General features: G+C 45.7%; 1 protein-coding gene across 1 annotated transcript in view; it reads right to left on the reverse strand.

Annotated features, from left to right (window-relative positions):
* TRIO (trio Rho guanine nucleotide exchange factor) overlaps positions 1-13,994 on the reverse strand; it is a gene marked incomplete in the record, with an annotated part of 1,361,655 nt that overhangs the window by 1,038,205 nt on the left and 309,456 nt on the right. Inside the window, 1 exon segment of the mRNA XM_073630705.1 lies at positions 11,568-11,759. Within this exon segment, the coding sequence (XP_073486806.1) occupies positions 11,568-11,759 (192 nt within the window).

The following is a 13,994-nucleotide window of genomic DNA, read 5'->3' on the forward strand; positions in this document are numbered from 1 at the left end:
CAGGGCATGGCGTTTTAGAAAAATGGGATTTTTGTACTTACCGTAAAATCCCTTTCTCTGAAGTTCATTGATGGACACAGCACTATAATCTTGACCTTAGGGTTATAGGAGAGGACTAGGCAGAACACAACAAAGTAAACAAACACAGTACCGCCCAGGGGGCGGTCCTACTCGCTATAACCCCTCACTCTGCTCCCAGCAGCTCAGTTTGTCAAAAAGCAATACAAACATAAATAGGAGGGATGGGTGCTGTGTCCGTCAATGAACTTTAGAGAAAGGGATTTTACAGTAAGTACAAAAATCCCATTTTCTCTTTAGTTCATTGATGGACACAGCACTTTAATCTTGACCTTAGGGACGTCCCCAAGCAGTGCCAAAAACGAGGGGTGGGAACAGAGAAAAAAACTCCACCCACAACAAAAAGAACTCCCCATCAGAGGAGCCGCAACCTCAGACGGCCGCCTGCAAAACCTTGCGGCCGAAGCATGCATCTGAGGATGCACCCACGTCGACCTTGTAAAATTTGGTTAAAGTGTGCACTGATGACCAGGTAGCTGCCTTACACACCTGTGAAACGGACACTTGATGCCAGAAAGCCTAGGAAGCACCAATAGCCCTGGTAGAATGCGCCGTGACAGGAAAGGGAGGTGTCCGCCCCCTTATGGCATAAGCCTGAACAATAATCTGTCTGATCCACTGAGAAATGGTGGCCGACGAGACCGCCAGGCCCTTCTTCAGACCAACCACCGAGACAGAGTCCGACCTCCGGAAGGGAGCCATAGCAGACAGATACACCCGCAGAGCCTGGACCACATCCAAAGAACATAAAGCGACCTCCTTGGGATGTGACGGCAGAGGACATAAGGACGGAAGCACAATGTCCTCATTAAGATGTAAGGCCGAAACAACCCTCAGAAGAAAAGAAGGCTGCGGATGCAGCACCACCTTATCCTTGTAGATGATCAAATAAGGGGACTTGCACGACAAGGCCACCAACTCAGAAACCCACCTTGCAGATGTAATAGCCACTAGAAAGACTACCTTCTGAGAGGGTTAATAAAGGGATCTCCCTAATGTTTTCAAACGGCGGTTTCTGAAGCACCGAGAGCACCAGATTCAGATCCTACGTTGGCAGCAGCGGACGTACCGGAGGAGCCACATGCCGAACCCGCTGAACAAACGTACGCACCAATAAGTGGGTCGCCAAGAGTCACTGAAAAGAAGACAGCCAAAGCTGATATTTGCCCCTTAGTGGTACTTAATGCAAGCTTCTGATCCACTCCTCGCTGTAGAAACAGCAGGATCCTGGAAACCGAATATAAACGCGGACGCCACCCCACCTCCTCACACAGGGAGATGTAGGCCTTCTAGCTGCGATGATAAATCTTCCTGGAAGAAGACTTTCGTGCCCTTAGCATAGTGGAAATTACCGAAGCCGACAGCCCTCGGTCCCTCAGCACCTGGCTCTCAACAGCCATGCCGTTAAAGCCAGCGACGGTAAAGCAGGGTGGAGAATCGGACCTTGAGACAGAAGGTCCTCCCGCACCGGCAGCCACCAAGGAACATCCGCCACCATTCTTACTACGTCGGCGTACCAAGAACGTCGAGGCCAGTCTGGGGCAATCAGAATCATTGGAATCCCCTCGGCCTCCACTCTGCCCAACAGACGAGGGGGGAGCCTGACAGGAGGAAAGGCACAAATTAGCCGATAATGCCCCCCCCCATGGGGCCAATGCGTCTGACGCGTCCGCCCAGGGATCCTTTGACCTAACCACAAACCTCTGCACCTTCCGATTGAGCTGTGAGGCCAGAACATCCACATCTGGCATGCCCCGTCGTAGGCAAATGAGCCGAAACACTTTGTGTGGTAGTCCGCCTGCCAGTGTTCTACACCCGTTATGTACACGGCTGACAGAACCGCCACGCGCCGCTCTGCCCGCTGTAGGATGTAGGAGACCTCCCGCGCCACCACTGAGCTCCTTGTCCCTCCCTGATGATTGACATACGCCACCGCCGTGGCGTTGTCCGACTGGATCCTGACCGGATGACCCTGCAACCTCTGCGGCCATGTGGAGAGGCACCGCCTGATCACCCGCAGCTCCAGCACACTGATTGGCAGGCCGGATTCTTCCTGCGTCCAGTGACCCTGGGCCGACTGGATGCCCCAGGCTGGCCTCCATCGTGATCACCGTCCAACGAAGAGTAAGGAACGATTTCCCCGACCAAAGGGCCGGGAACCTCAGCCAAAAGTGAAGCGAAACCCTGGCTAGCTGGCTCATCCGAATTTGACAATCCAGGGATATCAGAGACTTGTCCCATTTGGACAGGATCTCTTTCTGCAAGACCCGAGTGTGGAATTGAGCATATGGTACCGCCTCGAAAGTGGCTAACATGAGGCCCGGAACTCGCGAGCGACGAGCACCTGCGGGACATCAGTAACCGCACCACAGATTGGAGAGTCTGCAGCTTGCTTGAAGGAAGAAAGACTCTCGCCTTTGCAAAGTCCAGAATCAACCCCAAGTATTCCAGGCGCTGGATCGGCAGCAACACCGACTTCTGGAGATTCAACACCCAGCCAACAGTCTGTATGGTGATCGCCACATCCTCCCTTAGCTCTGAGACAGAAGCTGCTCTCAGGAGGAGGTCGTCCAGGTAACCCACGATCGCGATCCCTCGTTGTCTCAGCAACGCCAGAATCGGAGCCAGCACCTTGGTGAAAACCCTTGGTGCCGACACTAAGCCAAAGGGAAGAGCTACATATTGGTAGTGCTCAACCCCGACCACAAATCGCAGGAACCTCTGGTGTCTGACGCATATGTGGACATGCAATTATGAGTCATTGATGTCCAAAGATGCCAGGAAATCCACCTGATGAAGTGCAGCGACCATGGAACAGAACCGATTGCATCCTGAACCTCCGCACCTTCACAAAACAATTAAGGGCCTTGAGATCCAGGACTGGACGGACTCCTTCCTTCTTCGGGATTACAAACAGATTGGAGTAGAATCCCTGAAACCTTTCCAACGTCGGTACATGCACTATCACCCCACGCAGTAGTAAGTCCTGTACTGCCCCAAACAGGGCCTTCCGACGAGCTGGAAGAAGATGAAGGTTGGAGGGAAAAAACCTGCCTGGCGGACAAGAAAGAAACTATCTTGTAGCTTGAAAAAAAACAGCTCGCAGACCCACTGGTCGGAAAGAAGAAGTCCACCGGTCTGCATACTCCCGAAGGCGACCCCTCCACCTGAGAGTCAGGCGGGGCGAACCTTTATGCGGAAGCCGATTTGTTCGCAGGCTTGTTCGGCCTGCAATACCAGGGACGCTTTTGTCCCTCAGCGGGCACCTTGTCGGACTGGGAACGCTTACCCGCCGACACAGGCAGCCAAAAAAGCCACTTCTGAGTGGAAAAAGAGGGCCCCTGCCTACGACGTGGCTTACCCTTTCTGGACTGTGGGAGCAAAGTACTCTTTCCCCCAGTAACATTCTTAATAATGTCATCCAGCGAGGCGCCAAACAGCCTCTCACCTTGGAAGGGCAAATCCGCCAGCGCTTTCTTAGATATCTGGTCCGCAGCCCAACCCTCGAGCCAAATCAGCCAACGCAGCACTACTGGTGATACCGAGGCTCTAGAAAGCAAAGGGGCCGTATCCAGGGCCGCATCACAAATATACTTAAGGCCGTGCACCAACTGGTCTGCCAGTTCCACAATGACTGGGGAACCTGCTCCTTCCCCAACAACTTAGCCCATTCAGTGTTTGTGACACCAGAGCCGTGGCTAACACCGGCCGAAGCGCCGACCCCACCACCGTAAACATGGACCGGGCAACCAACTCAACCCTTCTGTCGGCAGGGTCCTTGAAAGAGGGGGACCTTTCCACCAGAATCGTGGTCACCTTATTTAACCTAGATACCGGGGGATCAACGACTGGAGATGTTCATTTTTTCAGAAAATTCTCCTCAAAGGGGTAACGCACCGCCATTCGTCTCGGGACTGAAAAGGCCCACTGTGGGCGTTCCCACTGCTTATAAATAAACTTATCAAAATAAGTTAGGTAGGGAAACACCTTAGCGGTGCAGACCGGCTTGTGGGACCCAAAAGGAACCGACACCTCTGCAGATGCCCCCACCGTCTGCTCTAACGTTAAGGTATCCCGCACCGCCGTGATAAGTGCTCCTACTAGCGCTTTTTCTTACGCTGCCTGCGTCTGTGTTCTGTGTCAGTTTTGCGCTGTTCCTGGCTTAAACAGTCACCCAGCGCTAGAGACTAACAGAAACCGTCCCGCGTGGCTACAAGAAAATAGCTGCGGCAACAGGAAAATGGCCGCGGTTCCCGCGGGCAAACATTCCCCCCTGCACATGGCAAATGAAGGCAAAAACGAAGGGATAAACGAGCGGAACAACCGAAGTTAAAACAAAGGGAAAAACTAAATGAACGCACAGCACAACCCCCTGCCAGGACCCAGAGACCACCCGGAGGACCCCGGGGCCAGGTACGTGCTCCGCACCCCCTATGCCCATCCACACAGAACCCCCTTAGAATGGGGAGGAGGGAAAGAGGCAGGGAGAAAAGGGAGAGAGAGAGAGACCCCCTAATCGACCTCCCAGGGAGTGCCCAGCTGCTCCAACCTGCCTAAACAGGTGGAACCATATTTACCCATCCTGCAGGGACTACTGGACACACTTCACAGACAGACCTATCATCCGAGCAATACGGGGTGGCTGTCGACAACGGCACACTGTGACTCAGACAGCAGTAGCCCGGTCATATGTGTGCCCCGGAGCATATTGCTCACAGTCCACCCCTGGCCCAGAATGGGGCCTGTCACGGCCGACCCAGCGCGGAGCTAAGGTCTGCACGAGCTTGATGGCCAGGCTGGGGAGACCACCAGGATCTATATTATCCAGCATGTCACCCAGCCCGGCTGTTGATTGTAGATCACAGGAAGCAAAAACAGCAAAAATGAAAAAATTTCAAAGACCACTGGTCCCCACATAGAGCCAGGTCCTTCTCCTAGACTAGGCAAAAAGAAACTGAGCTGATGGGAGCAGAGTGAGGGGTTATAGCCAGCAGGACCGCCCCCTGGGTGGTACTGTGCTTGTTTTTTTGTTGTGTTCTGCCTAGTCCTCTCCTAAAGGTGGCGATATAACCCTAAGGTCAAGATTAAAGTGCTGTGTCCGTCAATGAACAAAAGAGAAAGCCACAGAGCCGATATATATATATATATAGAGAGACAAAAAAGACTACACATAGTATAATACTATCTCCTCTTTGCAGTTTATTAGCAGCAGTGCGTATACACAGGATAGCAAAAGTTCAAGCTAAGAGCATGTCTAAATCCAAACACTTCCTTAAAATCCAGACAACGATCGGATATGCGCAGTAGCGTGTGTACATGTCTGACCTGACCATCGTTTCGTCATAAATGACATCACCCTTGATGTCATTTATGACGAAACGATAGTCAGGACGGGACGTCTGCCGGGCACTCGCGATTGCTCGTGACAGAGCAGGAATGTGGATCTGTGTGTGTAAACATACAGATCTACAACCTGTCAGGGGAGAGGAGACCGATCGTGTGTTCCTAGTATATAGGAACACTGATCGGTCTCCTCCCCTAGTCAGGCCCATCCCCCCACAGTTAATCGCTTCCTAGGTACCACATTTAACCCCTTGATCACCCCCTAGTAAAAAACTCCTTCCCTGCCAGTGACATTTATACAGTAATCAGTGCATATTTATAGCACTGATTGCTGCATAAATGTCAATGGTCACAAAATATGGTCAAAAGTGTCTGATGTGTCCGCCGCAATGTCACAGTCACGATAAAAAATTACAGATCACCGCCATTACTAGTAAAAAAAATAATAATAATAATAAAAATGCCATAAATATATCCCCAATTTTGTAGGCGCTATAACTTTTCTGCAAACCAATCAATATACACTTATTGCGATTTTTTTTTTTTTTTTACCAAAAACATGTAGAAGAATGCATATCGGCCTAAACTGAGGAAAAATGTGTTTCGTTATTTTACATTTGGGGATATTTATTATAGTAAAAAAGTAAAAAATTTAGCTTTTTTTCAAACTTGTCGCTCTTTTGTTTATAGCGCAAAAAATAAAAACCGCAGAGGTGATCAAATACCACCAAAAAAAAGCCCTATTTGTGGGGGAAAAAAAATTATAAAAATTTTTAGTTGGGTACAGCATTGCATGACCGCGCAATTGTCATTCAAAATGTTACAGCACTGAAAGCTGAAAATTGGACTGGGCAGGAAAGGGGTGAAAATTGCCCTGTATTGAAGTGGTTAAAAATTATTGTTAAAATCGAGTTGATTTAAAATGAAGCCATTTTACTAATGATTTACCTCAAATCCACCCTGATCACCCCCCCCAATGCTGTGTCCTCTGCCCCCCCCCCCCCCCACTGTAGTGTCTTCTGTGCTCCATAGCCGTGACCTCTGCCCCCTCCCCCCACATATCATTCTCCCCTGCAGTGTACTCTGCCCCCCACAGTAGTGGTCCTGTACCCCCTGATCCCTCTACAACACCCCCCCAACGCCACTGTAGTGTCCTCTGCCACCCACCGATGGCAGGGTCCTCTGCTCCTTCACATCACCCCCCACCCTGTAGTGTCGCCTGCCCCTTGACATAACCCCTCCCCCTACTGTAGAGTCCTATGCCCCCCATAACAGTGCCCTCTGCCTCCCAAAACAGTGTCATCTGACCCCCTTCACATTAAGCCCCATAGTTTCCTCTGTTCCCCCTCCCATACACACAACGCTGTGTGGGTAAAACTTACCTGCCAGCGTGTGTTCATCTGGGCAGAGATCAAGAGGTAGCATAGTGCTGGGTGGAAGGGGGGAGCTGCCGACATTCATAATAGCAAGCTGGTGATTGGTTGCTAGGACTGCCTTGTAACCAATCACCGAGCAGCTCCCGCCCCTCGCCCTCCATCCAGCTTCAGCCTCCCGCTCTGCAGGCTGCAGCTAATAAGACAGCAGCGGAGGGCTGGGGGGAGGCAGAGCCATGCTCACGATACACCTGTCGGCCCCCCGCGGTCGATGGTTTGCTGACCCACGCTCTAAAACTCTTTTAAAACTTCAGGCAATTTTAGGTACTCTAGTCTGTTGCCATCTGCACAATTTTAAATCCTGATATGCTTGGTATTTACTCAATGCAACATCATGTTTTATCTTTTTAACAAAAAAATTAATATATTGTGTTTGCAAGCATCATCATTTAAAAGTAGTTTTTACTCCCTACTTTTTTTGGCATATGGCAATATCGGTCCTTAGTGGCCATATCATATCCTTCAATACTGCTAGGAAAATAAGAAACTGCCCACCAATATTCTTATCTACAAAAACGAGAATCTTTGAATCTACAGACGTTTATTGGTGAACTCCTCTGAATCAAAGAAACAATGGCAAAAAGCAGTAATGCTCTTAAACACCTTTGTAACTTCTCATACAAAACAAAAGCTACTCTATATGAAAAAATTTTACAGATGGGGAAACAAAATTGGTCCACATCTCGCTAAACCCACCAGACACCTCAAGGCCCAAAGCGTCACATTTTAAAAACCACAGATCTATACCTCCACTCTACAGCGGCCTCTACAAGGCCTTGATTACTGGGTTTTAAAGCATATTTCAAGTTAAGCAGAGGATAAAGGATCAATTGGTAGGCCATTGATTAGCAATCTAGCTTGGCAATATTGGGTATATTGATAACAATTATAGACTATTGGGTGCCTACAGGTAGGGTTTGATAAAGGACTCCCAGATGTCAAAACATTTTTGGAACAAAGTTCCATGATACATGGAATATACAGTGCTTAACCCCAAATGAGGATATGTGCAGCCATTGTGGAGCATCAAATATGAACACCAATCTATCAGGATGAGAATAAATAAGCAATAATTCAGTGTCAAATAACTAACATATCTAAGCATACATATAAAACTATCACCTGTTTACAGCGTGATCAGCTGTGATTGGACACAGCGGATCATGTGGTAAAGAGCCTTCATCAGAGGCTCTTTACCGAGATGGGTGTTGCGGTTTGTCAGACTGACATGCCGCACCACCGATCGCCGCGTGCCCCCATGGGGGCACGCTGGCTGTTATCCTGAAAGATATCATATGATGTCCAGTCAGGATAACGGAACCACCACCCGGCCGTCATTCTGCTATAAGGGATGAATATAGCGAGGTGAGAGTTTGCCCATAAGGCATTCACCATGGCGAAGGTGCTTTCTACTTGCACATTTTTGCAGCATTTGCTTTAGAACTGTATATATCACAAGTTGTATGGGACTACTTCATTCACGATTTTATGGACTTTTATTTGTATTGTTTTTGTGATTGGTGAAAAGTTTTTTATGAATTGACGATTGTTGAAGACACACAGAATATCAGGTTGTTGATCATCACATACATATAAGCTTTTGAAAAGTATTTTAAAAGCAGCCTATGAGTGCCAACATCCCTTAAATACATGTAGAAAAAGAACCCCCCTCATGGATGGGACTTTAACAGCAACACATGCAGATGCAGTAACTAACTCTTTGTCTATCAATTGGGAAAATAGAAAGTACAAAACTTTATATCAAAAGGAGGACAGAATAAAAACATTGTACAAAAAATATGTAAGGGCTATTCATATTTTTTTTATTTTACAACATCATGGATGCACAATGTTCCCACATATTATCACCCAATTGTGGACACCCAACATGTTTTGAGAACAGTTTCTCTTATTCTTCTTCAGGGGTATACAAAAGCCACATGGGGAACTATATTCTATAATAGAAACAGACCATTAGATATAATGTAAATAGGTACACAGTAAAGATGTGTAGCTTACAATATCTGCACAGAAGTATTTACCTGTTGCAGTATAGTTTAACGTTATTTCAGAATAGCCACAATTAAGAACCATATAAAAGCATGAAGCATATCCTCGGATCACGTCTATGAGCCACTGGGGTCACTAAGAAACCGCACAACAGCCAGCAACTCTGAAAGCAACAAAAGATAGGATCATATAAACATTTGAGTACTCTTACTCATGTGGTTTAGAGGGGAGGTAAAAACCCTCCCCTCCAAAAAGTCATAAGCCTACAAATACATATTTGTGAAGTGCTTCTTACTTGTGATCAGTGTTCTTATACAGGCTGATCAAGTGGCGAATATATAGAAAAATATACCACAAACCAGATGGGAAGGAAGGACCCTCTATGGAAAAGTAAAAAATGTATAGATAAGTAATCAGCAAAAAAAAAAAAAAAATTTGCTTCTTATATGCTATTGGTAAGCACATTCTTGCATGTGCACACACGGATTTTTTTGATGCAATGACCAGCCTGACTGTCCGTGGCCTCTATTTAAAGCCAAAAAAGGAGAGGCTGCTGGCTGAAAGGGATGAGGGAGCAAGGCGCCATGTGTGCTGCTGGCTGCCATACTGCTCCCTCCTCTCCCCATGGCGGCTTGTAATGGAAGCGCCCCGCTCTTAGGGGAGGGAAGGCAGCCTTGCAATGTCCGGACTGTGGTAAGCGGTTCACCGACGGGGCAGGCTCATGTGCCCCGATGCTCTGCCTGCTCCTTTCGGCTAGTGAGTGTGCCGGTGGCCGAGTGGTGCATGACGTCATCCCGCCACTAGTGGGCGGGGTGTGGCAGCGCGCAGCCCGGCCAGGGTCCAGCTTTCATTACAAGCTGCCATTAGGAGAGGAGGGAGCAGTATGGTGGCCAGTAGCACACTTGGTGCCTTGCTCCTTTCCCCCATCCAGCCAGCAGCTCCTACTTTTTTTTTGGCTTTAATTAGAGGTCACGGACGGTTAGTCTGGTCATTGCCTTAAACAATTTGTGGGTGAATATTTGTGTGCATGCCAATAGTATATAGAAGGTATCTCCTCCCCACCCCCCATTACTTATCTATACATTTTTTACTTCTTCCGACCATAGAGGGTCCTTCCTTCCCTCCTCCTTTGTGGTATATTTTTCTATATATTTGCCACTTGATCAGCCTGTATGAGATCCCTGTTCACAAGTAAGATGCACTTTACAAATATATACATAGGCTTATGACTTGTTGGAGGGAGAGGGTTTTTACCTCCCCTCTAATCCACATGAGTAAAAATACTCAAATGTTTATCCAAGCCTATCTTTTGTTGCTTTCAGGGTTGCTGGCTGTTGTACGGTTTCTTGGCAACCCCAGTGGCTCAGACTGCTGGCTGTGCTCCACTATCCCCTGGTGGTGACCTGAGGATATGCTTCATCCTTTTTAATTGTGGCTATTCTGAAATAACATTAAACTATACTGCAACAGGTAAAAACTTCTGTTCAGATAAAGTAAGCTACAAATCTTTACTATGTATCTATTTACAATATATCTAATGGTATGTTTCTATTACAGAATATAGTTCCCCAAGTGGCTTTTGTATACTCCTGAAGAATAAGAGAAAATTTTCTCGAAAGGTGTTGGGTATCCACCGTTGGGCGATACATAATTTGAGGGAACACTGTGCATGATGTTGGAATATAAGAAAAAATATATATGAATAGCCCTTACACATCTTTTGTACAAAGTTTTTATTCTGTCCTACTCTGTTATAAATTAAGTTTTGTAATTTCTATTTTACCAATTGAAATACAATATAATTTTTTGAAGGTAGCGCAGCATTCGTTTTTTTACGATTTTTCATAAGCTTGCAGCTTTATTTACACACTTATGCACAGGATAACAACATAGAAAATACATGTTTGCCTTTAGGGACACTTCAAAAACGCTTTACTGTAGCAAACTGCAGATAAAAATTATCACAGCACCAAAATCCAGGTGAGACCTGTTGAGGGTCAGACGGCCGGAGGTGGTCAGTTTACTGTAGACAGAAGGAACAGATTAGAGCTTCATGTGGTGCTTCCTTTACATTGAATGGAGTGCATGCGACACTCCACCAAGCAGATGATGCCTATGCTCAGTCCTTCAGCGTTAACTATTTCCATATTTAAAAAAAAACAGTGATATGAAAACTGAAAAGCCCCCAGCGGTGCAAATAAAAGGGTATCTCCCGCCGCTTTAGCCCAAACTGCCTTACTTTTCAGAGACAGGGTAAAGCTCTAAGACAATGCCACAGCTCTGGACCTGGAAAGTGTTCTCTGGATAATATTTACAACACACACACATTTCAAGATAGCTCCCACATGTCTAGTCTAGCAAGGTCCAGGTACTGCACTCCAAAGTCAAGCTTAGGAAATGCTGACCGGTACAGCTACTATTTTGAAAGGTCTCAAGCAGTAATGTAGAGTAAAATCCTAATTGAAGTTGGTATATAGGAAGCCAAAGCACAAAATAAAAGTAAAAAGCTAGCAGAGACCAAGTAGGCTTTTCTTGGCACAGCTGAAAAAATAACATCTATCTTATTAGGACATTATTTAATAACTGAGGCATGCTGACAAGAGGTGGAGTTAGCCTGTTTGCCAGTGAACGGACCTCCTGCAGGAGACACAAGAAATACATATTTTTTTACTGAATAGGTTTAAAAGGACCATTTCATGTTACCTCTTTTACATGGGAGTGAAGAGACACAGACATATCTAATAAAATCTTTCGATGTTCCACCCGTCTTACAAAATCTTGAATTCTATCTTCTAACTGATGGGCTGCTTGATAAATTTCTTCTGGGTCACATTCTCCAGTCTGTGCCAACTGCTCAGCAGCTTCCAGCAGCTTGTCTGCATTGGTATATGTATTCTGAATGGAAAATAAATGAGCATTTAACTTTGTTTTTTAAATTTAAATACACTGAATTACACCAGACATGCAGATATCTGCAGCACGAGCGAACAAAAAGTGAAAGCATCCTAAGTTATCCTAGGGGTGCCTTCCTTAAAGTGATTCTAAAGACAGACAAAAAAATTTTTTAAAAATTACAAACCGGTTATACTTAGTTGCTCTGTGTAATGGTTTTGCACAGAGCAGCTGTGATCCTCTTCTTTTTGGGTTTCCTGTCGTTGCTCCTGGCTCCTCAACCCTGCCGAGTGCCCCCAATAGCAAGCTTTTTGCTTTAGGGGCACTCAAGCAGGCTCGCTCCCAAGCAATGCTCTTGGTGTCCATACACAGAGCGTGGCTCAGCCCTGCCCCCCACTCTCTTCTCCTTGGCTCACTGGTTGTGATTGAAAGCAGCAATGGCTCCTGCTGCTGTGTGAGCTAATGAGGTGAGAGAGACCCAGGAGAGGCGCTGCTATCGCACACATTACTGTATTGAGAGTGGGCTCAGATGAGTGTAAGGGAGAGCTGGATTGGGAGGGGGGGGGGGAGCTGCACCCAGACTTTTCTTAATGCAAACAATGCATTAAGGTAAAAAAAAAAAAATATTGAGCTTTTGGAACCACCACAGTAAATCTCTTAAAGAGGAGTTCTGGAGAGATTAGAAAAAACTGCTTTGAAGAAATGGGGCCTGTTTCCACACAACACCAATTAATTTATCGGAATGACATTTGCTATTCTTTGTGGGTTTCCTCTGTATTCAATCTGGGATAAATGGCAATATACTATTAATAGTGAACTATAACTGATGATTGTATGTTCCTTTATTCCAAAAGAAAGAAAAAAATCCTTTTTTTTTAGATTTGTGAAAGAGACATGGGGATGGCTTGATTTTTAAAAAAGATCCTACTGTGTTTCGCAATGACTGATACGGTCTACCATAACGGGTCTGGTTTTATTTCCTCCCAAAAAATAAAATCATACAGGGAAGAATAGGCTAAAGAAATATAAAACCCAGTAAAATGTAAAAATATTATCAATTACTTTATGTGGTAGCTTTATTAGTGTTCCTTTGAGGTTTTTTCCTTTATTTTAACCTGGTGATCAAGCCAGTAAATAGGCTTCCTATTTCAGGGCCCTCTAGATGGAGGAGCAAAGAAGGCACATTCGGACAGCAGCATTGTTAATCTAGGGAGAGGGTAGCATTAAATAAACTGGCAGAATTAGTTGAATTGACTCACAAATTAAAGTGGAAAATCATCGAATCCTTTTAAAGCAATTACAAGTTTTTTGTTTTCCTTTTGGGGTAAAGGTTTTACACAATTCAAGGTGACCATTGTAAGTACCCAATTAGAGTTAATGGTCTGTCTCAGCCCCCTTACTGACACTTTTGCTGGACAGTTTGGTCTGTTAAAAGAAGTTGAAATGTTATTTGTCAGAACAACAGATGAAAAACACAGAAAGAAAAATTAAAAGATTTAAAATATTTTAAAATGCTAAAAAAAGGAGAAAAGCAATGCAGTCACTACACCTAAGCACTGGTAAGCTGCCATAAAATTGTATGTAAATCACAGTTAAAACATAGCTTAACCCAAAAACAAAAATGGTATATATTGCAGCTTACCAGTCCTTAGATGCAAAGATCAGCTCAGGCATGTTCGCAAGTCCACGTACCCGCGCCCGCCAGCAAGCTGACACTCTGCAGCACTAATCACAGGTAGAGAGACATTTCCTGATCTGGAAATGTCTCACTGCCTGTGATTAGCGCTGTGGAGTGTCAGCTTCCTGGCGGGCATGGGCACATGGACTTGCGAAAACGCGTGAGCTCATCCCTACTTAGATGCGAGGGCTAAATTCTTATCAATTTCCAGTTTAACAACATTTTCAGCAGGTACAGAAAAGATAGGTTGATCTTACCAGAAACACAATACTAAGTACTAAAAATGGTGGGCGCGCACAGAATCTTGTGCAACTATGCATAGTAACTAATCAGCTTCTAGGTATTATTCTCAAAGCTTAATTTAACAAACTGAAGTAAGACGCTCATTGGTTGCTATGCAAAGCTACACCAGTTTTAGTAAATCTCCCCAAGTTTCATTTTAATTTCTTATGGTGTATAGATAACAGTATAGTGTTATCTTATAGTAGAGATAACAATAACATGTTATCTATACTATGTAAACTATTAGGCTCACTAGCCACCAAGCAATGGAGATAAAC

The sequence above is a fragment of the Aquarana catesbeiana genome, linkage group LG05 (assembly GCF_042186555.1).
Source record: "Aquarana catesbeiana isolate 2022-GZ linkage group LG05, ASM4218655v1, whole genome shotgun sequence".
NCBI lineage: Eukaryota > Metazoa > Chordata > Amphibia > Anura > Ranidae > Aquarana > Aquarana catesbeiana.